This window comes from Parasteatoda tepidariorum, chromosome 2 (genome assembly GCF_982258835.1).
Source record: "Parasteatoda tepidariorum strain Cologne lab strain chromosome 2, Ptep-v5.0, whole genome shotgun sequence".
Lineage (NCBI taxonomy): Eukaryota > Metazoa > Arthropoda > Arachnida > Araneae > Theridiidae > Parasteatoda > Parasteatoda tepidariorum.
This window is the reverse complement of record NC_141756.1, coordinates 12,133,315-12,160,435: the sequence shown is the minus strand read 5'-3', so window position 1 is coordinate 12,160,435 and position 27,121 is coordinate 12,133,315. Positions and strand designations below refer to the sequence as shown.

Genomic DNA, 27,121 nt, shown 5'->3' with positions numbered 1-27,121 from the left:
CTGAATTGAAAGAAAATAACTGCAAAGATTCAAGATAAGACCGTTAAAAATTATTACTTTTTCAATGTTGTTCCAAAACTGTTTCACTTCTCTGGCGATAGTGGAAGCAATCTTTCTAAGTTTTATTTGCTCTTCTCTTTCGGCTCGCTCTGCTTTGATTTCCTTTTCTTGAAAATATTTAGTAATCATTCGAGCACACTAAAATACAAAGGAAAAATTACAGATTTGTCTTCACTCATATTAATAAATGGTTTTCTGAATTTTTTTTCAATAAAGACAATGAAACTAAATTTAATATAAATCAGAAGAAAAAAAAGATGGAAAAAAAGAAAATGCAAGCTTTTAAAAATGATAAAATTTTTTACAATTGTTTTGAAACAAGAGTCCCCCCCCCCCCAAAAAAAAAACACTGCACATTTCTACAAGGGTAGCCACAAACATTCAGGGAAAAAAAATTCACTTGTTAAGAATGATTTAATTCAACTTTTCTGAACGTGTAAATTTGATATTTAATTTATTACTTCTGTCTCATTCATGAACATAAATATATTATAACATAACACTTTTAATTGTTATTGGAGCTTAAAATAAAAATGTTTTAAGAATTTTTTTTAAATACAAATTAAACATATTATTAACATTGAAATAGAAAATAATATGTAAAAATAAATTAAAATTTTTTTTAAGAATTGTTGGGAAAATTGTTTCACTTTTCAAAAATGAGAATAAACAAACGAAAAAAAATTTCTTTTAGAGGGCCACTCACAGTCCCCTTCATTTCTTTCAAAAGCAACGTGTCATACATTTTTCGTTAGAATTTTTTTTTTTTGGTTTCTAGGTAATTTAAAAAACAGAATTTTAAGATTTTAATTTTACCAAAATCTCTAGTAAATTCACTTATCTTAGCTAGTAATTGTGATGTAACCCATAAATCTGATTATGGGTTATAAAAAAAAAATAAAATAAAATAAATAAAAAATAGACACCTTCTTAGCATTAGCCTTCTTCCATTTCCTTTCTTGCGCAAAATCAGTGGCCAGCCACACCATCTCTTCCAGAAGATAGTCATAATGAGCTTTATTTCTAGGAGCTTCTGCAACTTTTGGTAATCTTTTCAGAGACCAAAGACCATCTTTTCTGAGTTCTCCCACTCTTTGCATAACATAAGCTTCCTGTAATATTAAAATTATTTAAAGAGTTTATAAGAAATATTAAAAATTATTGAACTATTAGACAATGATCAAGATTTTTTATTAGGGGGAAGAGTTGTGTGAATTGTTATTTTGTGAGAAAAAAAAATTATGTCATGTTAACACTCATGGATATCACAATATAACCTGGAACCTCTAAAAGGATAATATAAAGTAAATTATAACATAATTATTACAGGCTAGCATATTCTCTATTAATACACTATCAGTAAAAAATGTAAATTAAGCATAATAAAAAAAAGTAGATAGTAATAAAAAAAAGAAGTAAAAGCACACATTTATAATAGCTTGTTATAGAGCAGTGATGGCTCAGGGGATAGATCGCTCGCTTTCCAATGAGGTGAACCGGGTTCGAATCCCAGCAATGGCTGGTCAATACGAATTCCGCATTCGGCTTGCATTGACCACAGTGCTGAGGTAAAATATCCTCAGTGGTAGACGGGTCATGGGATAGAGTCCCCTTGTCGTCAGGCTAACTATGGGAAGTTTTCATGGTTTTCCTTACCACGTAACCCAAATGCGGATAAGTTCCATTAAAAAAACCTCCACAAGGGCAAATTTCCCCCAATACTTGATCCAGGAGTTCCCTGTTCTTGCAGAATGGGTTCAAAATTACAAGACTACGAAAGTATTGGTAGTCGTAAACGCAAAGAATTGGGTCTGCTGTTCAACGACAGTTACAAAATAAAGTAGCTTGTTACAGTGCCAGTCATACAAACTTAAAGAAGATGGGTTCAAAGCATTTACTTCACTTTGCAACTATCTTATGCTCAATAAGTGAATGCTAAGCATCTAAATGAAAACCCTATTTGCATTCATACTGGTCTGCATTGGGCACCCTGACATATTCACTCTTATGTACAGTGAACAAAAAATAAACAAAACAAACTGAATCAAACTATCTGATTTACAAATTATCTGAGTTACGAAATCAGATACAAAAACGTATATTTTCTCTGAATAAACATGATTTTATTTGTCAGATTATAATTTCTGACCCCTGAAATATAAAGAGTAACCACAATATGAGAAATATAGTCATTATAGTTTGGTCAGGAGAGTGGCCTATAGTTTAGACCCCTTAATGTTTATTTTACTTCACTTACTTAATTTCACCATATCTCAAGAAAATTTTAAGCGAATTGAAAATTTTTGCACAAAATTAAAAAATTCATTTATGTAAAATAATTCCATGTAAAAAATATTTTTTAGTGATCATTTATTATTTTTTATCATTTCATTCAATAATGGCTGAAATTTTTTTTAATTGTAAGGCATGCAAATTTCTACAACATTTTAAAGAATGCAATTTTATAAGGCAAAATACAAAGTTTGAATAAAATATATTACACAAATATTGAGAAATAGTTCCCGAGAAATAGAGTTTAATATATCTGGCATTTAAAAAATTCGATTTCTTTGGAAATATTCAACAAATTTCGTTAAAATCTTGGTATATTTTCATATAAAATATTATTTAAAATAGTGAAAAAATTTATAATTGTGAGCAAAATTTATTTAATTTGCTTAAAAAGTTTTCAAGAAATGGTGAAATATGCAAAATTAACATTAAGGGGACCAAACTATGGGAACCATATTTTGGGTACTTCCCATATTCTGATGGTCTAAAATTATATATAATCCGTCAATAACAAATTGTTAAAAGTATGTTTATTCGGAGAAAGTACGATTTTAAATTTGGTTTCGTAACTCAAAATATCGTCTACACTTCTTATTAGCATATTTAAGGTCACTTTCTTGAACTATTAGGAAGGAGTTGTAGTGCATGAATATCTGATCATTAGATCTAAAGTTATTCCCAAAAGTGTCCCCCCCCCAAAAAAAAAAACCCAATCATATGATAGTACTAGTGAAACTGTCAACATGAATACTAAAAAAATAGAAGTTGCTAAATTTTCTACTCCAGTATTTTTTTTTCCTTTTTGTCTTTTTAAATAGCTTTTGAAATATGATCTCAAACTTAATAAGGAGCCATGTCTTTTTTTTTTTTTTTTTTTTTTTTTTTTTTTAAACGAAAAAAAAAAAACTACAGAAATAAGACATTTTTACTTGTTTGGCTCTTTCCACGATTTCTTCTTGTGATCCTATCTGGGAGTCGTAGACAGATGATATTGAATTATGCTTATGAGCAAGCTTATGAGAAAGTGTTGGTTGTCGGACACTCTTCGTGGGTGTTGAAGGTGTTGATGAAACAGGGGCTGAACGTTGTGAAGATGGAGACAATGAAGTTCGATGCGGCAATGACTGAGAGTGACTAGAGGTGGCATGTGAAACTGTTTTTGACAGCAGCGGATGATCTGCATGTGGACCTAAAATTGTTTAAAAATAACCATCAAAAGAAATCCAAGTTTTGCCTTTACTTAATTTATTGAAATCACAAATTTTAAATACATATTTCCCTCAATTACATTTCATGTAATAAATAATATTTGTAAACTTTTGTTAAGAGTTATTAAATAAGTCAAACATTTAATTTTAAATATAGAACAAAAAAGGGTAGTTCGCCTTCCCCCAAAACCAGTTTCTTTCTTCTTTTTTCTTAAGGGAAGAAGCGTAACAACCTAATAAACTTAACAGGCAAAAATATTGAAACACACCAGCTAGCATTAGCATATCTTTCATACCCCCTTGAAAAATTTTATTTATATTAAGCTCCATATTTTTTACTCAATTACTAATAACAATAAAAAAATTCAAAAATTTACAGCCAATTTAAATTATTACATTAAAAGTATTATTGTTCAGATAACATCAAACCAAAACTAAATAGAGATCCAAGCAGGATAACATATTATTCATAAGTAGCAAAAGTTCTGTATAAATTTTCTAAAATAAATGATTTAAAATCTGAATAAAAATCAAATTTGCATTTTAAAATTTTTTTCTGGTAAAACATTTCTAGTTCAGAAATGGGGATGTAATGAATATTTGGCCCTCTTGTCTCCAGATATTAGGACTACTATTCAACAAATGTGGAAAACAAATTTTAATTTTTTTGGGGGGAGGATCTGGATAGATTTAAAAAAGAATAATTTAAAATCATATTTTTTACAACACTTTATTAGAAATAGTTTTTACATACTTAGGTTCCAGGGTTGCCACGGAAAAAAATGAACAAAATAGTTGCTTTTAGTAGCCTAAAGCATGAAAATAGTAGCCAAAAACTAGGAAAATAGTTGCCTAATAAGAACAAAAATTAATCAAAAATATGACTAAAATTTCGTTAATGACTTAATTGTCTTATACCATCATCCATTCAGTCAAGTTGGTGGCAAATATAATTCCTATATAAATTTATATATATATATATATATATATATATATATATATAGATATATATATATATATACACACATATATATATATATAAGAAAAGTGATTACTAAAATTCGAAATTCATGAATTGTAATACCGTTAAAAAAAAAAAATTTCCTTTAAAAAAAAAAAATTCATGCAGAATTTTTTAGCAATAATCATTGAAAAGGTGACAGAAAAAAAGGAACTGGCTTACGATGGAATTCGTGCAGATTGAACGAATCCTAATCAATTTTAGTAAAGACTCAAATTTGCAATTCAAAATTTTTAAGATTTTTTATTTTTTAAGAAGTTCAGTGTGTTCAGGAACTATCTATCTAGCGGGGCGCAGATTTTTCACCAATTTATGCTTGGAAAAAAAAAAAAAAAAAAACATCTCTAGGAGTACAGAAAAGTCTCCCAATAGTCTCCTTTTCTTGAAAATAGTTGCTTTTTTTAGCCTTTTCAGGCAAAAAAAAGTTGCCATAGTCGGCTCATGCCAAAAATAGTTGCATTTTAGTCGCATGTGGCAACCCTGGGTTCTAAAATTTGTTAATTTATGTTCTGAAAAGCAAAACTCTGAACAATTAAAACTAGGTTACCTCATACTGAACCATAATTGATGTACTGGCGAAACTTTTTTTAAAAATTATATTCAAGGGAGTCTATTTCTTAATTTTTTAAAGACCTTTTTCTCTTTCATGAATTGAGAACTTTAGTTTGTTTCGCTTTTGCAATTTTTTTTCCCTTCTTTTGTTCTAACTATAGTGCAGCATTATAACTGAGAGTTTCTCTCAGACTTTATTTTTTATTGTCACTTTCTTCCAAGACATAACAAGTAACCTAGAAAAGTGCGATTTTAAAAGTTAAAGCTATATTTCAGAACTGAGAACAATTTTTTCCCCTCTCTTTTGCTAAGTTATTAATTTTTCGTTTTGTCAGCCTTTTTTATTTTAACACAGAATATTCTAAAGAGTGCTTCTAATGAATGCTGGATTCGTGCACAGAGGGAAAATGAGACTAAAAAATAAATCGGAGAATTATCAGGGGGAAACGTAATTTCACCCCAAAAGCAGGAACTGTCACTATTGAATTGGGAGATTTCACTTTTCCGTTTTCAACCATTATTTGTGCTTACACAATAGAGTATTTGAAAAAAATCAGAATTTTTTTTTCGTATCGCACCGACCATCATTAACTGTATCCGAAATAGTCTTAAGTATTTCCGGAGTGATGTCAATTGGATGTCCGATTTAAATAACTTGAAACTTCTGCCTCGAGAGTATTGACACGCTCTGTGGCAGATATATTTTTGGGCTTTTTGCAACTAACATCTCTAGCACTAATATCTCTCTGCAAGATACTTTTAATAATAACAAATATTCCTAATTTAAAGAAACAAAAGCCTTGTGTGTACAAACAAAAAACCTATTTGAATGAAATAAATTGTATACAATTATTTCATTAGAATGTGCAATATATTTTCATTCGAATACTATCTGGTATGTAATTACTATTTATTTTTTTTCTTATTTTGTAAATCATCATCTCTTAAAAAAAACTAGTTAAAGATCATGAACGATTCAAACACCGTACGGATCAACGATATTGATTCAGAGGCTCCATCGTAATATTAAATTATGCTTTTGTGCGAATAATATGCTATTTTTATAACTGCAGTGAGTTTGCACCTGTTACTCATGACTGTTGGGTCAAGATAAGCATATCTAAAGCCCCTGCTGTCCACACGTATATTGAAAATGGTGCAAAAACGCAATATGGAGAAAAGTCAGTTTTGTGAAAATGAAAAGCGCTTGTGGTCTGATTTTTTCAATATTTAAAAACTTACTCTAATGCTGCATTACTTGGGCTTATAAAAATTTGCAAAAATTGAGAATAAGACAAGGATTTTGATGATTTTCATTTAGGCGAAAAAAATTTAACGTAACTGGTGATTTTTTAAAAAGTTTATTAATGATTAAAATATTTAAGTTATTTGTCTGTCCTAAAGCCCAAATAACTATTCAAGACAAGATTATACATATAGTTTAAAATCATTGCATTGCTTCAAGTGTAAGGCATTTAAACTATGGTTTTTTTTATTTTCCTAGGCGACAAAGCTTCGAAAAACAGCTTTAAAGAGTGATTTCTTGAATCCGCGATTTAAACTTTGCGTGCCCTAATAATATCACCATTTTTTTTTAAATAAATAAATAAAATATCATGAGAATATCAATAATAGCAGCTGAGCAATAAAAAACACTAAGATTTGAAGAAGAAAAAAGAGGAATTGTAGCAAGTGCGAAAAAGGATCAAAACCGGACCTTTGTTTACAATAGACCTTTGACTTATTATTCCTTTCAGTAAAATTTATAGTTCTGACAATTTATTTCTTATCAGAGTTGGTATAGTAAAGACCAGATTTTTTAAAAATAATTTATTAATGCTTTCTTAGAGTAGCGATTTTATCCTGTAATTTTGCGCAAATCTACCTGGAAAAGTCAGAAAAAAATTATTATTTTAATAAGTTATTCTTTTATGGCCACTTTTCTTTCTAAAAATTAGGCTATGTGAAAAAGTTAAATTAATATTTCTAACACTTGATTTTTTTTTTTTTTTTTTTTAAATTAAGAGAATTTTTTGCTTTTGTTCCTATCTAGCTTTTTCTTTTTTAAAAACATTTTATTATGGCACAGTAATTAAAAGCATTACTATCATACTTTATTCATCACTTAAAAGAAGAAAAAAAAAACAGTAATAAGAAACTAAGATGTTTGGCTTTAAAATTTTCTTTCAAAAATTAAGGTCCATTTTTATTTTTTCAGCTTCGCTTTCGTACATAATCTTTTTTATGATAGCACAGTATTTTTGTAGCTTATATATCTCTTAATGTTTTCTGGATAATTTTTACCAGTAAAATAATATTTTTAGTATTGAGGTTCCGTTTTAAGAATTAAGAATATTTTTTCAATATTATTTTTCTTTTTTTCAACTTTATGACTTTATTTATTTTAATAGCTTTTACTCAGTTTTTTATTTATCTTAAATATTTTTATTATAGTTTTTTTTTCCTCCTTTACCTTACATAACATAGCTAAGTTTTGATTATTTTTCTGTGACCAATCTTATTTATATATTAAACTATTTATACTTATTTATCTATATTAAAAGTCAATAATATTTATCATCAATTATGAATATTCGGTGCTCGGCTAAATCTCGATATAGTTAGTTTTTAAACCACAAACATTGGGAATTATGAATCAAAATGCGAACTTTAGGAGGATTAAACCATAGCCACTTTTAAATAAAAACTAATATACAATGATTACAATAATTTACATGTTCAATTGAAGGAATTTTTCTTTTCAGTAAATAACTGATTAACTATTGACAATGTAAGCCACATTTAATTGTGCCTTAAATATAGTCGGACTCCCATTTAACAATCTACCATTTTGCAATTTTTTTTCAAGGAACCAAGAACTTTTTGGAAATTTCTTCGTAAAATAACTTCGAATCACAAAGGGAATTCCACTTAACGAACTTTTCTTTGAGATCTACTTTCCTTATTTCCCAAAATATTTTAGAAAATTTTACACTTGTTAATGCATTTTATTGAAGAAATGACCTTGAATAGTTTTTCTTACCGACTTAACTTTTAGAGAAAGCAGTAAAATCCCTTCCCCACTTTGTTTGCATTTCTAACGAAAAACTCAAGACAAAATTAATGGATTTAATCAGTAGTAATTAAACTTGATGCAGTAATGTGACACATGCTGTAATGTGAGCTCAATTCAAAAATCCTGAAAATTTCAAATCATTAATCATTAATGACGCATTTCAAAAAATTAATGTCTCTATAAATTTAAATCAGGGTTGGGGTTTTGGTTGTCCTAAACTGGTTTTAGGCAGGACACGTGGGTTTTACTGTCTTAAACTGGGTAAAACTGTCCTAAACTGGGTAAAACTGTCTTAAAGTGTCCAAAACCTTGAACTTTGATAAAAGGTAAAAATTCTATAGGTGTAACCATTGTACACATAATAATTACATGTATCATTAAATATTTGATATTTTTTATACAATTTACTATAACCAGGGATGAGAGTAGTCAGAGAGTAAAAAAGAGGAAATCCAAGAATATATATAGATATATATGTATAAAAATCGCACTTTTTTTGTCAAATTTTTGTTTAAACTTGTAATACATGTGATTATAAATCCCGAATGAGGCTTTTAAATCACGTGAATATGAAACTCTACATCGAACTTAAAAAATGCGAAAATACAAATCATGATGCGTAATTTTTAGATCAAGATGCATAATTTTAAAATCGCGCGATATTACAACCGCAAAAACGAATCACGACATTGGATTTTAAGCTCGCGTAGCTACATAGGGTTTTAAAAGCTCGTAAATACAAATCGCGATATTGGTTTTTTAAATCTCGTAAATAAGAATCGCAATGTACAATATTTAAATGGTCTGAGTACGTTCAACTTTCAGTCGCAACGTTCAACTTTTAAATCAGGTAAATACGAAAATCGATGTTTGATAATAAAATCGCGATTTTAAAAATGCAAAAATACAAAACACGATATTAGATTTTTAAATCTCGTAAATACGAGTCATAATGTGCGATATTTAAAAAGCGTAAATAAGAATTGCAATGCACAATTTAAATCAGGTAAATACGAAAATCGATGATTGATATAAAAATCGAGATATTTGCAGAGTCTGGACTTGGGATTTCTAAAAGGCTTGTTTTAATTGTTTTAAATAAAAATTTACAAGATTAATTGAATGAGCAAATAAATATTTTCACCACAAATCCACCTCTTTTTTTTTTTTTTCTCTTTTTTTGTTTGCTTTCTCTCCAGAATACAAGAAGCAGCGACGTCTAAATTACGAAAATACGAGCTATCCCGCCGACGGATAAAAAATACGGAAAATCTTATTTTCTGTGCGTGAAATCGGAGAAAATAGCTAATATAAGTAAACATGCGGAAGGATTAGCAGCTAGGACGTAGTTTGAATTTTCTGTTTTTCTTTGAAAATCGTAAATAAATATAATAATTTGACTTCAACGACTGAATTTTTTAAAAAAAAACGGGATATTTATAAATAAAAAAATAAATAAAAAAACGAAACTTTTAAAGAATCTGAGTTTTTGATAAAAAGGCTGAAATTCGAGAGACAAAAGCGAAAAAATCTCATCCCTGTATAAAGATCAACCAGTTTCATCCCAAGGAAATGATTTTTGGAGAAACTTCAGAGGGAGGAATGAGGACTTCAATAATTTCGCTCTGCGGAAAATTTAATTCCTCATAAAATATTTTAACTTGAGCAAAAAAAAAATTTCAGCGGAAATTAGCGGGAAAAATGGAAAAATCTGAGAAAAAGCGGAAATCCGCGGAAGAATCTCATCCCTGTATAACTTATTAAAAGAAAATAATATAATATAATAGGTAAAGGTTTATAATTTTTGAAGCTCCACAATTCATTGAACAGGAAAAGTGAATAACTAATCCTTTAAATATAAATATGCTTTTAATAATGATAAATAATATTTTTGCATAAGGATAAATATGGCAATATTAAAAAATAATAATTTTTCTTAAAAAAAATACCAAATTTGTTCAAAAATTAACCTTTTATTTTTCACAATATATTTTTAAAAAAATGTTATAATTTCTGCATCACAGGATGATAAAAGAGACATCTATTTAAAAAAAAAAAAATTTCAATATAAATATATTAGTTTAAATTGAAAATACAGTAGGGAACCGATTATCTGGAACGATTGGGATCATCGCTATTCCGGATAACTGATTTTTCCGGTTTTCTGAATCGCTACAAAAAGTCTTTTTTTTTTTAATTGTTAAACCCAACTAAAAAAAAAATATTTGGTAATTATCTTAAAAAGAAAAAAAAAACGAAGTAATACACTAATGATTATTTCCAAAATGATTGTAAGGTAAACATCTTTCAAAAAAAGAAAGAAAAATCATAAAATTTTATGAGGGAAATTTTTTATTTTTTAAATGGAGGAAAAATATATCGAATTTCGTTCTGGTTTTATGGTTTTCCGAATTCCGGATAACGGGTTCTGTACTGTACAAAATAACTGAAAAATGTATTAACAGTTTTGAAGGGCATAACATCAGTTTCAGTTACTGACACTGGTGATGTATCACCACTTTGCTAAAAGAATTGAACATGAATGAAATAAAAGTATTCTTGAATAGTACTATAGATAAATAAACCTGTTGATGACAAACCAAGCACTTAGTCCCTAATATTTTAACCTGTATGGCAAGGCCAAACTTCAGTTATGTATTATTGAATGAGAGGACCAATTGAACTTGATTACTGATTAAGCTTCCTTTGTTTAAATTGAAGAGTCAAACAATATTAATAAAACATTATACTTTTAAAAACAAATATTCTCTGGTATATTTAATTATCAATACGTTATTAGTTCTATGTTTATTTTACCTCTTAAAATAGATTCAGATAAAATTGTGACATAATTTGAGTAAAAAGGTTTTGGACAGGATGGTTTAAACCGTGGATTAATCCATTCTGTACTAAATCTTGCCAACCCTGATTTAAATCATTGATATTTTCACAACATAAAAGTCTAATTAATTTTATGCAGCATAATTTAAATTAATAAGTATGTATAAGTTTACTTTTATCTCAGATCACATTTATTATTATACAAGAAAAAATATTTACAAATGAAAGCGATGCCAACTATAAATTTTAGTTCTTATATTTTTAAATAAAATAGACAAGAATTTTGATACATAAATGTGATCGATAATTTCTTGAAATTTCAGGATTGCCGTTAACGAAAAATCTGGAAATCCGGTCGGATTTTTTACGGAGCACAATCATCTGTTATAATAAATGCAGCTATAATTTTATACATTAATGTAGCTTTTTTTAGTTGAAAATTTATGTAGCATGTACTGTTTTGCTCTATTCTTGCTTTCGATGCAGAAGTCTTTTATGGTTAAGATTTATAAAATAAATAGTATAATAGTATATACTAATTTACAAGATAAAGGTGTATCAATTGCTATTTTAATTATGTCTAGTGGTTTATGAATTTAAAACCTGCTTTGTGCTGTTTTAGTATTTCAAAAGGTGATTTTCTATTTAATGAAATTTCCATATAATGAACTTATTAATCATTTAGTGACTTTGTTAAATAGAGGTCTGACAGTACATAATTTTGTAAAACCCAAGAGAAAAATAAAATGATTAAATTTTCAATAAAATTCATTCATACCCGAGTATTTATGAACTATGGGTGTTTACCCCAATTTTAAATAATTATAAATAAAATTTTGTAAAATTGCAATTTACAAAAACAATCATCTTATAAGAAAACAGCATGTTCATTAAGTGCAAAATTAATTTTCATTTAGTCTAATTTTAACTCCTTTCCTAGAAGCATGCAATTATAAAACACTAGTTCTCTCTGTATTCCAAGTTTGTTTTTCAGTTTTGAATGAATAAGACCAAAAACTTTTTTTAATACATGCTGAGCTGCATGGATTCAAATGTAGTCATACCAAAACTAATATAACTTACTAAAATAACATTTATTAAGATTATTCTAATAACTATACTGCATATTAATGATAACTTAATGGAATGCTTGAATTGATTAAAAAAAATTATTAACTCATTTAACCATTCAGTTTTTTTGTAAATTATTATTCGTTTACTTATCAGGGAATATATAATTATTATGATTGATAGGCAAGTCTCCTGTGCATATAAATATTAACACAAATATTGAGAATAAAAATAAAAAAAATTTCCTAAGGTGAAGTCAGACAATTATTGGAGACCATTTAGTTTCATTCAAACTAAAACAAAGTGCAGAAATTGAGTCAGAAAATAATTAAAATTAATGTTTCTAGATTGATAACAATAACTCTTTACCTGTAATATGAACTGAATAGTTATTATATAGCAAATAATATTGATCTTTAAGTATTAATACTAGACCTTATTTTTTAAAAAAAAAAAAAAAAAAAAAATTCAGTCAATAATTTCTGCTATATTTTTAGATAATATAAATAATAATTAGAGAAATAATTATAATGCAAGTATAGTGTATGATATATGATTGAACAGAAAGTTCTTAACGACAAATAAAAGAAACTTATCCCAAGTTTTTGTCAATTTATGACAAGTTTTGACAAGTCAGAAACGTGCTTTTGATCTCAAAAACCTGACCCTAACATTAGATCAAAAATATGTGTAATAAAACATATTACTATTATTGATTGAGAACCTATTACGATACAATTTAAATCCCAGGGTATTATGACAGAATTTCACTTTTAATAGGATTGCAATAATAGTTTATAAAGCTTCAGTATAATTCTGAATATAAAATCAAATTACAAATTCTTGGCACACATTTGTTATTAAAAGTCAATATAGTACAATTAAAATTTTCAATAATAATTAGATATATTTGTTTTAACAAAAATAATTTATTTATTATTTTAGTTTGAGAGAAGGGAGGTTTAAACCTCTAAAATTTGGTGGCATATTTTAGACTGCATTATCTAGACCACATTTTTTTTTCTTCTCTTAATAATTCCTATGTTAACAACATATATGACACAAGTAGCTAATAGTTAGATAATCAAGTTTAAATAATTGACTAAATAAATGAATAAACAAAAGGCATAATGTTTATAGTTACCTTGTGAATGCACCACTGGATTTCCAGTAGACTGGGAAACTGACTGAGATAAAACTTCTAAAATTATCTTTACATCATCATGAGGGTCAAACCTATGTGCTTTTAAATAATCCAGCAACGTAGAAGGAATTTTCTTCCTCCACATTACATAATCCGCCATATTACTACCAGTCTTCAAAAAATAAAACTCCGTTTGAGTTTGGTAATACTTATTTTTTAATAGTTGTATTTTTCTTGTTAAATGCTCAATAACTTTTCTGCGCTTTATTACATCTTTGTTAGTTACAGGCTGCTTATCCAGTTTAATTCTTTTGGACTTAGGACTACTTGGAATGCTAGAAATTTTTCCTTCAAAAGGCATCAAGCCATATAATAACTTATTTACAACAGATATATGAGACAAGACATCATTATTATTTACAAAGGATAACTCAGTCCGAGTAGGAGTTGTAGCAATCAACTGACGTTTGACACTAGCTCTTGATGGATTTGCAAGAGGCTTTTGTGCTAGTCCTGTTACCTGCAAAGTCTGTCCAGTACTTATAACAATTTTTTGCATTGTATTCGTGGACCCTAAGGATGAGACAGCAGCGCTCGCAAGACTATATGAATGAACTTTAGTTACATCACTAGATGGATTCAGGCTTGCAGAAGAATCCAGTAGCATTATCTGCGGTGTAGCACTCCCTCCACCAATAGTTGTTGGAGTTATGCGCAACGCATAAACATCCGACATGCCAGTGCCACTGTTTAGCACAATTCGTGGAGCTATAGTAGTCTGTGTAACTGGCTGCGCTATGACAGCATTGCCTGCAGTCCGCTGACCACCTGTGGCAACATTTGTTATGTTTCCTAGAGTTTGATATTGTGGCATGGAAGCACTGACATTCACAATTGAATTTTGAAGTTCTACAGTGTGAAGGGGAGCATTTGATGTCGTCGCCACCAAAATGTGGGGCAAATCTTGTGTAGATGTCACTGTACATCTTGAACTGATAGGAAGAGATTCAGAGGTTGAACTAGTACCTATGTATGAAGAAGAAAAATAAAAACAGTATTAATTGAATTGAAAAAGATATTTAGTAGCACTAATAAAAATATTTCTTTATTTGAAAAACATTCGCATGATTTAAAAAGCATATAGCTGGCTCTCAAGTAAATATAAATAAAAAAAAAATATCCTAATCACAATAATCAACTGCTATTCTTAATTTTTACTCACAATTTTTATTATGTACATTTTAAAACAGACATAGTAGTGTCTACATACCTTGAACTTGCACTGGGGTAACCACGTGTTGTAGTTGTTGTCCAAGAGATATCCGACGAAACTGAAGAGCTCCACTCTCTGGAATGCTGCTACCTTCAGGAAGTATAACAGTTGTAGGAGTACCTAAAGTATTCGTAACATATGTTGCTCTTCTCTGTTCAACAGCATGTATTGTTCGGGAACTTGGAGTGATACGCTGTGAAGTGGTTGAAACAACTTGTTCTTCTGCCTTTTGCTCTTTAGATGGTGCATTAACATCTTTTCGAGCCTGGATCATGACCCTTGGGAGTCAAAAAACTGGAGAGAAAAAATAAAAAGACAATTTACAAAACAAATACCTATTTTAATTAAAGCAAATGATTTTTTCTTAAAGTTAGATTGTCCTTGACTTTACCAAACATTGCACTCACAGAATAACACCACACAACTTATCGCAAAATTTCATTTCTATTGGATTCTTAAAATAATACTATATTATAATTTTCACATTGAGCAGTCTGATATGACACAGCACAATATTACTAAATATTGCAATCAGCTGAGTGATTAAGATGGCATTTAACAAGGCATTATTGGAATACTGGATAGTTTATATTTTTTAATAATTTGGATAATTAAAAATATTTTTAATTATATCAGAAAATATAGCTTCGGAAAATATTATTTAGTATATTTTGAAATATAAATGTTTACACCTTTCATTCTTTCATTGGTTCTTTTTGGTTAGCCTGGAACAAAAATTAATTCTTTTTATTTTTTAACACTTTATTTAATTTTTTGTGGTATTCCATTTTCCTCAGTGTTTAAAAAATGAATAACATAAAAAACAGTAAAAAAAAAGTTGGCAGGGGTCTATATTTTTGGGGTCTAAATGAAAAGTACCTTCAATTGTAATAAGCCTTCATCAATGAAATCAGACTTTTTTTTTTCAAAAAAAATAAATAAATAAAATTACACTTTATGATGATTTTTATTATCAATTGTCCATACTTAATTCCAAGAATCAGATTTGATAAATAATAATCTTTCATTTTTGAAAATATGGAGCTCCAAAGTAAAAAAGAATTCTGATTTTTTAATGCACATATGAATTATTAAATACAATAAATTTTGAAAATGGCTCAGAGGGTGTGGCTGCAGGGACATGCCCCACAGGACACCCCTGTCCATCACGAAATCAAAAATTCAAGTGTATGGTAAACATTAAAATAGTTTTGACCAATGAAAGTTAAGGAATCCATATATTGGCTATTAATTGCCTTTTTTTTTTTTTTTTTGGTTGCCAAGGCTCTTTTTCTTAGCATTACACATTCAAATGCATTGACAGAAAAGAAAGCATGAGAAATAATAACGAATTTTAATAAAATCAAAACATTTAGCAACCATTTTACGGTTTTCCAATTCTATGTTAATGTGCAAGCAGATGTAGAGGGAATCCCTAAAAATAGATTTTTCTGCACTTAATTCAAATTTGTGGTAAAAGAAGTTTACTGATTATATTAATGATTTTCAGTAAATAAAAAATTATTAAATAAGATAATTTATTTTTAAATAGCACAACTTGATAGATATTTTGATGCTATAACTCAAAGGCAATACTTATGTACATATCCATATAATGTTTGTAATAAAAGTATTGATATTAATTTTCCCACAGATTTAGTCTTTATTTCATGGGAATTCGAATTTAAACCATTTCCTTAAAATTTTTGCTGGATTTGATTTTTTCATTAAATATGTAACTATATACAGTGAAAGAACAAATATTACCCACATCACTATAAAATAGTAAAGTGAAATTTATATAAGAAACTAGTTTTCTATTTTGCAAAATATGCGATAAGCCAATCCTCGGAATTTTTTATCCATGCTTGAAAATATTAACATTTTTGTCCCTAAATATATTCTTTAACTATATTGTATTTCGTAATAAAACAAATTTTTAAAAAAATAAATTGTTATTTTACTGATTTGATTAACTAAACTAAACTCAGTGGTACGACAGCCCAAACAGGGCCAGGGTCTACTGTGCCCATCTCAATTTTCTTGACCTTGGGCTCTAGCAGACGTTCCGGATAGGTGGTCAACGTGAAATCCCCCGTGTTTAGTTCTCAAGCATGCTTGGTACTCAGTTATCGACCCACTGAAGGGATGAAAGGTTGAGTCAACCGAACCCAGAACCTATGGCAAAATTAATTTAGTGAAGATATGAAAGGGCAGGGCTAAAGAGAATAGAAGGGCTAGTTCACTCCGCTCTTAGAGCTGAAGCTACGATTTCCCTCCTCATGACGTCACTGTGTCCACAGATCTCCGGAGATCGCAAGCAAAGATATTATGATAACTTTGCATCTTTCTCTTTGTAAAAATAAGTTAGACATTTTCTGGTTATTAGCTTTCAAACTTCACGTAATTAACACTTTATTTCCGTTCATAAACATAGTTCAAAAAAACATTCTTGGCCATATTAAAAAAATACCATTTTAAACTTATAAAAATATTTTAGTAGTTGGTGAAAATGACACTATGAATACTTTATTTTAAAAAGTTCTGCTTCAACTTTAATTATTAAGAAAAATTAAAGCATATATTGGCACTTTTTTATCTACATATTCTGTTATAACAATAAGTTGAGTTAAATTTAGAATCCCTAGTTTTTAAACTTGCCATTAAAAGCAATTTGTTCATACTTAATCATTAGGAAACATCAACCTTATAGGCTAATTACTGAAACAAAATAATAATTTAGGTTCATAATGACATTAGAAATTTTAGAATTGTTTATAGATATTCAAATTTACGACGATGATATACTAATTTTAATTTATAGATATTTAAATTTAAGAGAATATAATTTTTAAAGAAATCATAAATATTTAGAATCAGGGTTGGGTTTTTGACGTCAAAAAGTGGTTTTTGACATGACAAGGGTATAATACTGGTTTAAACCATCAAAAATGTCAAAAACTAAAGTTTGCCAAAAAAATATATAAACTTCAAAACTACCAACAGTTGCCATGCATTATATTGAAATTTAATTATACTATAGGTAATCAGCAGGTTTTAAAATATTTTTTAATTAAAATTAAGGTAAAATAACAGATTTAAAATCTCAGAAATTTATATTCAAATGCATGTGCAGAAAAATTTTGCACAAATTTTTTTTAAATATTTATATTTTGAAAAAAAAAGTTTTTTTTTGATACTTAAGAAAATTAAAAGTTTATTACTATGCATTTTTGACATATCAGGAACATATAACTAATATTTATAAGGAACTTACAAGTTATGTTGTATAAATACAAACTTGATACAAGTGTATGAAAAAATTTTTTAATGTTATACCGAATATCTTTATTATCCAGTATGTTAATTTGAATTTAAAAGTAGTTATATTTGTGAATAATGATAAATATAATTCATATTGTTTATTATATTTATTTATAATTATTACACTTATCATTTTAACAAAATTTTTACCTCTTAATTTTTTTCCCCCACTTGTATTAAGAATACAAAATGCATATCTTGAAAGCAAGAAGTAATTATTCAACAGCTGAATATTTAGATATTCAACAAAACTATGTATATAGTATTCAGCAAAATGAAATTCACAAGTATTTGGATAAACTAAATTTTCAGCATAGTAAATGAATAGGCTGAATATACTGTAAATCGACACTAACTACTCTGTGTATTTAACAGAAAGCACTTAAATTTGTATTGTCTTATGTTAAAAAGATTATTAAGAAGATTTAAAAGAATATTAAAAAGATTTTTCTTTAAAAGATGTCTAATGTACAAAACTGCTAATGTTTATCTTTAAAAATGTCTAATTTTTAGTATAATCTATACTATACACTAAATTTGGTTATAAATAAATTTCTTAATAATATCACTGCAGATTTTCAATAACGCATGAAAATGAATACATAATATTACAAAAGATGTGAGCTTTCAAAAGTACAAGATTTTGGTTACTATTCAAACTATAAGTGTTTCTTCAAAATTTTAAATTTATTTTTTCTAGAACATATTTAGAAACACTATCCTTTATAAAAAATATATAAATTTTATGTATTAATTAAATTTCACATATGAATATAGGTTTTTGACATTTTTGACAGTGAGGTTTTTGACGTGACGGTTTAAACCATGGTTTAAACTGTCAAAAACTGTCACATGTCAAAAACCTGCCAACCCTGTTTAGAATAACTACATTAAAAATATGTTATGAAATTAGGAGAATTTCAACTATATACTATATATTTTATTTATTCTTTTTATTTACATTTTAATTTTCTTTGACTTTATCTATTTTTAAATTTTTTTCACCTGCCTTTCTTTTTGAAGTAACGAGGCGGTTTCTATTTAGATAATGAATTTTTATAAAAGTTCTTAACAATAAAATAAACGTATTGCTGTTTTATATTAACTGTGTCATTTCGGAATCCATTCTTTACATAGTTGTTAATTTCCTTTAGGGAACACGCTTTTCCTTTTGTTTTTTATTCAGAATTTTTGCAAGCTGCAATCGCGCAAACTGGCATTTCGATAATAGTTTTAAACTTTTGTAAATTCACTGCAAAAACTGAGGAAAGTCATTATAGAAAATAACAAATGTCTTAGAATATGTCACAAAAAAAATGCTCCAATATTAGTTAGAGCTAGCAAGGTCGAACGATCCATTCTTGAAGTAAAACTGCGAGCTTTGCGCCAAAGTTACATCACTAGAGAAAATTGGAGGATTGACGCGGCGAGAGTTTCTTCAAAGGAGTGAACCAGCTCTTCTATTCTCTTTAGCCCTGATAAAAGGGTCTGTAATAGAAATCAAGTGGGAACTAATTTTTTCTAGGTAGGAAGCCACTAGTCTTTTTATGTCACTGTTAAGACACAATGTGATCGTGATCATAAATACTATCTTCCATAGCGACAAAAAAAAAACTGATTGAGAAGATAAAATAGATATGTAATTAACATATTATAATATACCGGCATATATGGGAAAACAATTACGTTTAGTGCTCCCGCTGGCTTACAATAACTCACTTAAAACTCGTCTATGCAAGGTTCATTTTGGACAGTTCAAAACAGTAGTAAGGTCAAAACCAGGATTGGGATTTCACAGATAAAACCTATTTAATCTAAGGCAGATGAAGAAAGGGGGGGGGGGGTTATATTATTCTTAACTGCTTTTATATTATTCAATTTGTTAAAGAATTTCAAAATCCATATAACTTATAATAATCAATTTTGAATTATATTATTTGTATTTTTTAAGTAAATATCCTCAAGCTATCAACTCCATCCACAAGAAGATGAGATAAATTTGTGAAGGTAATTTATTCTTTAGTTGTGACTCAATGTCAAATTCTGTCAATCATAACGAAATGATACATCAGGTGAAATGTTTAAAATGAATAAGATTTTCAAATTAATTATTTTTTGCTACTAACAGGTTCTGTATTTTGCTAATTATTTAAAAAAAAAAGAAGAAAAAAAACCTCTTTGTTATAGCGCTGACATAATAATTTGTCTCTGTTAACTACACTGTAGTTACATGCATTTCGTGTGATGCGGTTTATGAACATTTCAGATGTTTTTTTGTTTGTATTTTTAAATTTTAAAAAGGTTGTAGTGAAACTCAGAAGAAAATTATATTTTATTATGTTTATAACCACCAAAATATTTTCATAACTCTTATTATATATATTCAGAGCAGGGAACTACTTTTCTAACTCACAGGGGTCTATCCAGACATTTTGTGAAAGGTCCGTTTTTCGTGAAATTGTGAAAAAATTACTCACATTCTTTCAATCAGGGTCCGCTTTTATGAATTTGTGCAAATAGGGTCCGTTATTGCAACAAAAAAAAAACTTTTTCAAGGAGTTTTTAAATTGTAAAGACATACATGATAATGCTCAACACTGTAAAATTATAATTAAAAAAATTTAATTTTAAAAAATAAACAACAATTGCTGCTTCTAAATTAGAGATGCAACATACAAATATTTGGTATTTAGCCTAGACTGCTGAACGCAGAATATTCATTTCGGACGAATAATGGAAGAATCGTCTGCCGAAGACAAAACTTAATTAGTTTACATCCCTCTTTCTTGTTTTCTGCCCTGGAAAGGGTTTATTCGATTGACAAAATAATAATGAAGATAAACAAATTTTTGAAGGGTCCGTTTTTAAGTTAAAATAGTTTGTGAAGGGTCCGTTTTTAAGTTAAAATATTTTGTGAAGGGTCCGTTTTTAAGTTAAAATATTTTGTGAAGGGTCCGTTTTTATGGAAAGATATTTTGTGAAGGGTCCGTTAACGGACCCAAATTTACTCACAGACCCCTGTGGTACCCTTTCTAAACAGACCCCTGACTCACTTTGCTCATCCTCTCAAAGAAAATAGTTTTTAATACTATCACATTAATTTTTAATCCTTAAAAATGAATCAATTATTACATTAAAATTAATAATTGTTCTCTTAAAATTTTAGAATTCTATTCTGATTAAATTTTAACTTAATGATTTTTCTCGATTACCATCTATAATTATTTTTAAAATTTTCAGTAATTATAAAACAATTTTCCAACAAAGAGATTAGTTAGCAATAATGTGAAAAATTAATGCTTATTAATGTGATAGAATTTTAGTTGCATATGTTCATTATACAGTTTTGTAATAATGTTCATTAACAAATGAGTATTAGCTTTTAAAATGCAAGTAGAATTTCATGTCATTTAATAATTGTAAAACGGTAGATAAATACATAGTCATAAAATTTTGCATAATAAGGTAATATTATGTGATTGCTTCATAATAACAATTTTTGTTATAAACTTTTTGTAGAAAGAAAAAAAATTAAAAGTTCTTAGTCATTGGCATTAGCAATCAGAGAATTTTTAAAAAATATTGGTTTAAAATTTAATTCCTAAATTTTAGGTCAATATTTCGTAAAAATGACTTAAATTGTCCTGTTTTTAGACTTTGACAATAATAAGTGAATTAATAAGTTTTTCACTTATGTTTGAAATTAATTAGTTTCACAATCGAAATTCATTAAGTTTTACACAAAAACTTATATATTTTTAATCAAACTTTCCTTTTATTATTAATTTTAAAATAATTATTAACAAAATAAATGACTATTATAAGCGGGGAAGTTATCGACCCCGTGGCAGAATTGCAGCGACACAGCAACTTTGTCGTAGAACAATACAGAGCTCTTGCAGAAAGTTTTTTCTTCTGAGAAGTAAAAAAAAAAATTTCTTTTCCATAGATATTTACATGTAATATTTGAATCATGCACCTAGATAATAACTTTTAAGCAATTAGTAAATTGCAAATCGATGTAATGTTTCGATTGTATATTATTGACTGTATTATTATAGATTTTCACATAGATTTTAAATATCCCAATATAGTTTCGCCGTCAATCGTTTTTCGGCAATTACTAATACGGATTTTATAATATTTAATTACTTTTTTATTGTGATTCAGGGTTGGCAAGTTTTTGACACACGACGGTCTTCACCGTCATGTCAAAAACCCCTCTGTCAAAAACCCATAGTTTTGGTCACATAATTTTGAGTATTTGGTAAAATATTTTATAAGTATTTGGTAAAATAATTTTGAATCTTCTCGTATTTTGGACTCATCCATAATAAACTTAGAAATCGACTTTGCAATGAAAAATGCTCAAAATGAGTCACTTGCTATCGTATCGTATGCTATCGTATCGTACGACCTCGACTGAACATGTAATTTTGTTTGTAATTAAGTTTTGTTTAATGTGCTTTTTCAACTGAATAAAAGTTTTTAACTTGACAAAATAGCAGTAATTCTTGACTTAAGAGTTTGTTGGTACTAGTTACAAGTTTTGTTTAGCTTATTTCTAATATTTAAGTAATGCCAAATTTTAAATTCTTTTTAGTTCTCGAATTTATTAATAGTTCCAAGCTTTTTTGTTTGTTTGTTTATTTCAAACAATTAAGAAGTGCAAAATTTTGAATCCTTTGCAAATCAAGCTATTATGATAAAAGTAAGTATAAGTATTTTCAATAAGTATATTACAATATTTCTGTATGAATGTATATCCTTCTATAAGAATACATGTATATAGTTGCAAAATCAATAGCAATCATTTCATTTACAACATTCATTTATAAAGGCAATTATGTGAAAATAATATATTATCCGCCATATGTCATAAATTAAAGAAAACAGTAGGTTTTTGACAGTTTTTATCCATAAAAACGCGGTTTTTACCACTGACTGAAAGGAACCAGTGGGTGAAGGGTTTTTATTTGATAAGAATTTTGCATTTTATAGCATAAATAACAGCAATTATAAATAAAATCTTGATGATGAGCTAATCAACTCTTTCCCCCCCCCCAAAAAAAAATTTTTTTTTAATTAAATCCCTTTTTAAGTGATTGCTTTTGTTTGCTATATCTTTTATGTTTGCTATATTTAGTCGTTAGTTCATCTTCAAACATCTTGTGACAAATTCTATTTTTTCTTCTTTGCAAGCAAAGAATGTAAGTTTTGAATATATTCCCTTCCAGTTTCTCTGATATTGTAACACTTACATATACTAATAATTGTAGTTAGAAAAACAGTCACCTTTATAGTAACTAATTTTTAAAAAAATTTACTTCTGACAAGAATCGCGATAGTTGATCTTAAAATTACGTGAATATGAATAACAATTATGGATTTTGAAATCACATGAATATGAAACTAGATATACGATTTTGAAAATGAGAAAATACAAACTGGGATATAGAATTTTTAAAACTCGTAAATACAAATCACGATTCATAATTTTTAGATCACTTAAATACGAATCATGATACTTAATTTTTAGATTGTATAAATAAGAATTATGATGCATAATTTTTAGATTCAAGTGAAAGCGAATCCCAATGCCTTATTTTAAAATCACGTATAAATACGAAAATCAATGCTTGATATTATAAACCGCATGAGCAAACCAAGATATTGAATTTTAAACTTGCGTAAATACGAATCGCTACATAGGTTTTCAAAAAGGCGTAAATACGAATCACAATATCGGATTTTTAAATCTCGTAAATAAGAATCGCAACGTACAATATTCAAATCACGTGAATAAGAATCGCAACACGCAAATATGAAAAGCTATGTTTGATATTCAAATCGTGTGAATAAGAATCGAGATATTAGCAGATTCCAGGCTTTGGGACCTCTAAAAGGATTGTCAGAAGCAGCGTCGTTTGAACTGAAAAATCGGATCTATCTGGAGGGCGTGTAAAAAATTCGCTAAATCTTATCTGCTGCGTGTAAAAGGGGAGAAAATAGCTAAAATAAGCAAAAATGAGAAAGGATTGTTTGAATTTTCTGTTTCTCTTTGAAAATCGGTGAACTTTCTGAAAAAGCGAAATACTTATAAAAAAAAAGTGAAAATTTTAGAAAATCTGACTTTTTGATAAAAAAAACTGAAATTTAAGAGATAAAAGTAAAAAAAGCGGAAATCCGATAAAAAGCGGAAAAATCTCATCCCTGTACATCTAATCTCCGTTGGTACCAACCTCACACTTTTCAAAATATAGATTTGATTTTATATATTTTCATTTAAATGATAATGTAAGGTTTGAGAATTAAAAAATTTGTGTTGAAAAAAGATGATAAAAATTATTATTGAAATTTGACAACAAAAAAGTTAGCTATAAGAGTCAAATTTAAAGATTTTGAAATTGAAATACCATTCGGACAAATAAAAATAAGCACATTTACGTTTAAAATTGCATATGACAGATAAATACAGTATTTATGATAACATATATTAGCCTGTTTCTAGCACATGTTTTTACATAATCTATAAGTTTATTAAACTAGATTCCAACAATAAACTGTTTATAATTTTAATTTAATATTTCATTCCTTAAAAATAGTTTCTTTCAGTTTTATTTTTGTCTACAGAAGAAATTTGCAATCTTTGCCTTTCATAAGGAGGAAACCTTTTTCTACCAAAACACTGCAAGAAAATGAAGAAAAAAAAAGGAAGTAACTGAACAAAATGGAAAAAATTAAAAATAACTAATATAATTATTTAGAAATAAAAATAAGAATAGTTCAGACTTAAAAAAAAAAAAAATAAATAAAAAAAAGAAATTTAAAAGGTTCCCATTCCTGTTTTTTTAAATTAACTTTTTATCATATTTCAGTTTTAAAAAGAATTTTTAATTTTATATATCATATTAGCAAAGAGTTGGCTTGAGTATTCATTCTTAAAAGTGTTACTTTAAAAAATAAGTATGCTGTTTATTGTATGCTGTTTAGTAACTGAACAAAATGGAAAAAATTAAAAATAACTAATATAATTATTTAGAAATAAAAATAAGAATAGTTCAGACTTAAAAAAAAAAAAAATAAATAAAAAAAAGAAATTTAAAAGGTTCCCATTCCTGTTTTTTTAAATTAACTTTTTATCATATTTCAGTTTTAAAAAGAATTTTTAATTTTATATATCATATTAGCAAAGAGTTGGCTTGAGTATTCATTCTTAAAAGTGTTACTTTAAAAAATAAGTATGCTGTTTATTTAATATAAGATAAATATTAGTAGAGCATATCTTTAGTATGCGATTTGTTAATTTAATGGTACTAAAATAAAATTTAATTACCTGTTAACAGTTTTTATAATTATTAAATCAGGTTTCACTATACTTGTTAACATAAAATACAGACATTTTACAATTAAATTAATTTGCAAAATTCTTTTTCCTTATAGTTGCTTTTTTATTTTTACTTATTTAAAAATATATTAAATACCTTTGAAATTCTATTATTTAAACTAGATTGCAATTAAATGCCATTTAATAAGATTAAATTAGTAGTTTATATCTCTTTTTATAAGTTTCATCTACGGAAATCTATTTCTTCTAAAGTGTTTCTTTCAATCATTTTCTCTACTGTGGAAGAAACTTGCTATCCCTTCTTTAAACAATAAATCTATATAATATATTTAGAAGTATATTAATTAGTTCTTTCGAATATAATTCATACACATTATTTAGTTTTATTTTAATTAGGACTGATTCAACACCTGCATCAAAGAAAAGCAATGCAGTAATATGATGCTCAGAATTGTTCAAATTTTTCTTTCAGTCCAAAGGTACAAAAATTTTAATATGTAAAGTTTGTTGATAATTTTGCTTGCATAAATCTGCAGGTGCACTATTTTTTTCCACACTGGAGAATTATGTACTCAATTTTTGCCATATCTGATGTGTTACATAGTGCATAGCGGAATCACTAATAACTAATCAAAATTATTTCGACAGATCTGTAGAAACAAATAGATATACAACTATAATACATAAAATTATCCAATTATGCGCTAATTATATAGATTCACAACATTAATTGTCCAATATATATAAAAATATCATCATCAAAATAAACTATATATAAAATATCACTATCTTTTAAAGTGGAAAACTTCTTTAATAATGCATATAGGGGTTAAAACAGCAAATATGGAACAGTTTACTGATCTGTAATGGCATTAAAATAAGGTATCTACTTATAATGATAAATCCCATACCATACCTTACTAATACAATTTTTTTTAAAGCTATAGAAATGAAAAATATTGATAAATACTAAGCGTATTACGATTATTTAATCTTAATATGTATACGAAAATCAAATGATATTGAACTTTAAATAATTATAGGTAACTTAAATTAAAGTCCTTATGTTTATGCCTTTAAATTATAAAAATTTGGAACAGATAAAAGATTAACAAAGCATTTTCAATAATTTGTCATCCGAAAATGTTCACAAACTTATTATTTTATTAAGGTATTATGGAAAACAAATTTTAACACGGTAGCCGACTACTGGTCTAAAATTATTTGAATTCGTAAAAAAAAATTTTTAAGAAATGTTGGAAATGGTACAGAAACTTCAAAATTTCAGAAAAGTATAATGGAATTTTTATAGCATTTAAAAAATACTTTTATAATTTATTTAAGTTTTGACATTAATAATCAAAATTCAGTAAAGAAAATTACAAATACAGCTTAACACTTAATAAACACTCGATGCTTTTCTTAAAAAAATATATATCTATTTGTTTAAAATGATCCATTCCATTTGTAACAAGTATAAGATAGCTTATGTTCTGCAAAATCGCTCGGTGATTTTTATAAGTAAAAAATAACTTCGTAAAAAAAGGTAATTGATTAAAAACATTAGAGAAAATAACAAAGTTAAGTTGATTTTGAGTTTTTTGTTTACGATCGCTCGATGTTTTTTTTTCATTTGTATGTAGCTACTACTCGAATGACAGTGACAGATGTAAGTAATGAGTAATAATGTTTTCTTTCATTTATTTTCGGTTTATTTGGTATAAATTTAAAAATAAAAATTCTTATTTATAAAAAATGTTTGCTTTATTAGAATACATCAAGAAAATCGAAATCTAAAACAGTACTGAAGTTAAATGCCGGCACTTGCAGACACTAACACATATCAGCATCACGTGCTAGCCTATAGACTGATTTACGCAGATGAATTTAACAAAGACTGCGCAGCCGCCA

At 27.5% G+C, this 27,121-nt stretch overlaps 1 protein-coding gene across 6 annotated transcripts in view; it reads right to left on the bottom strand.

Moving 5' to 3' along the window:
• dom (domino helicase) overlaps positions 1–27,121 on the bottom strand; it is a 92,994-nt gene that overhangs the window by 65,704 nt on the left and 169 nt on the right. For 5 of the 6 annotated variants that reach the window (XM_043047444.3, XM_043047445.3, XM_043047446.3 and 2 more), the window contains exons 2-6: positions 14,536–14,832; positions 13,266–14,291; positions 3,282–3,541; positions 987–1,172; positions 58–198 (exon numbers count right to left, since the gene is read on the bottom strand). In XM_043047444.3, the coding sequence (XP_042903378.2) occupies positions 58–198; positions 987–1,172; positions 3,282–3,541; positions 13,266–14,291; positions 14,536–14,812 (1,890 nt within the window). In that variant the 5' untranslated portion in view covers positions 14,813–14,832. Of the gene's footprint in view, positions 1–57; positions 199–986; positions 1,173–3,281; positions 3,542–13,265; positions 14,292–14,535; positions 14,833–27,015; positions 27,119–27,121 lie in introns of those variants that run through there. The other variant, XM_071177153.2, reaches the window with a different exon arrangement.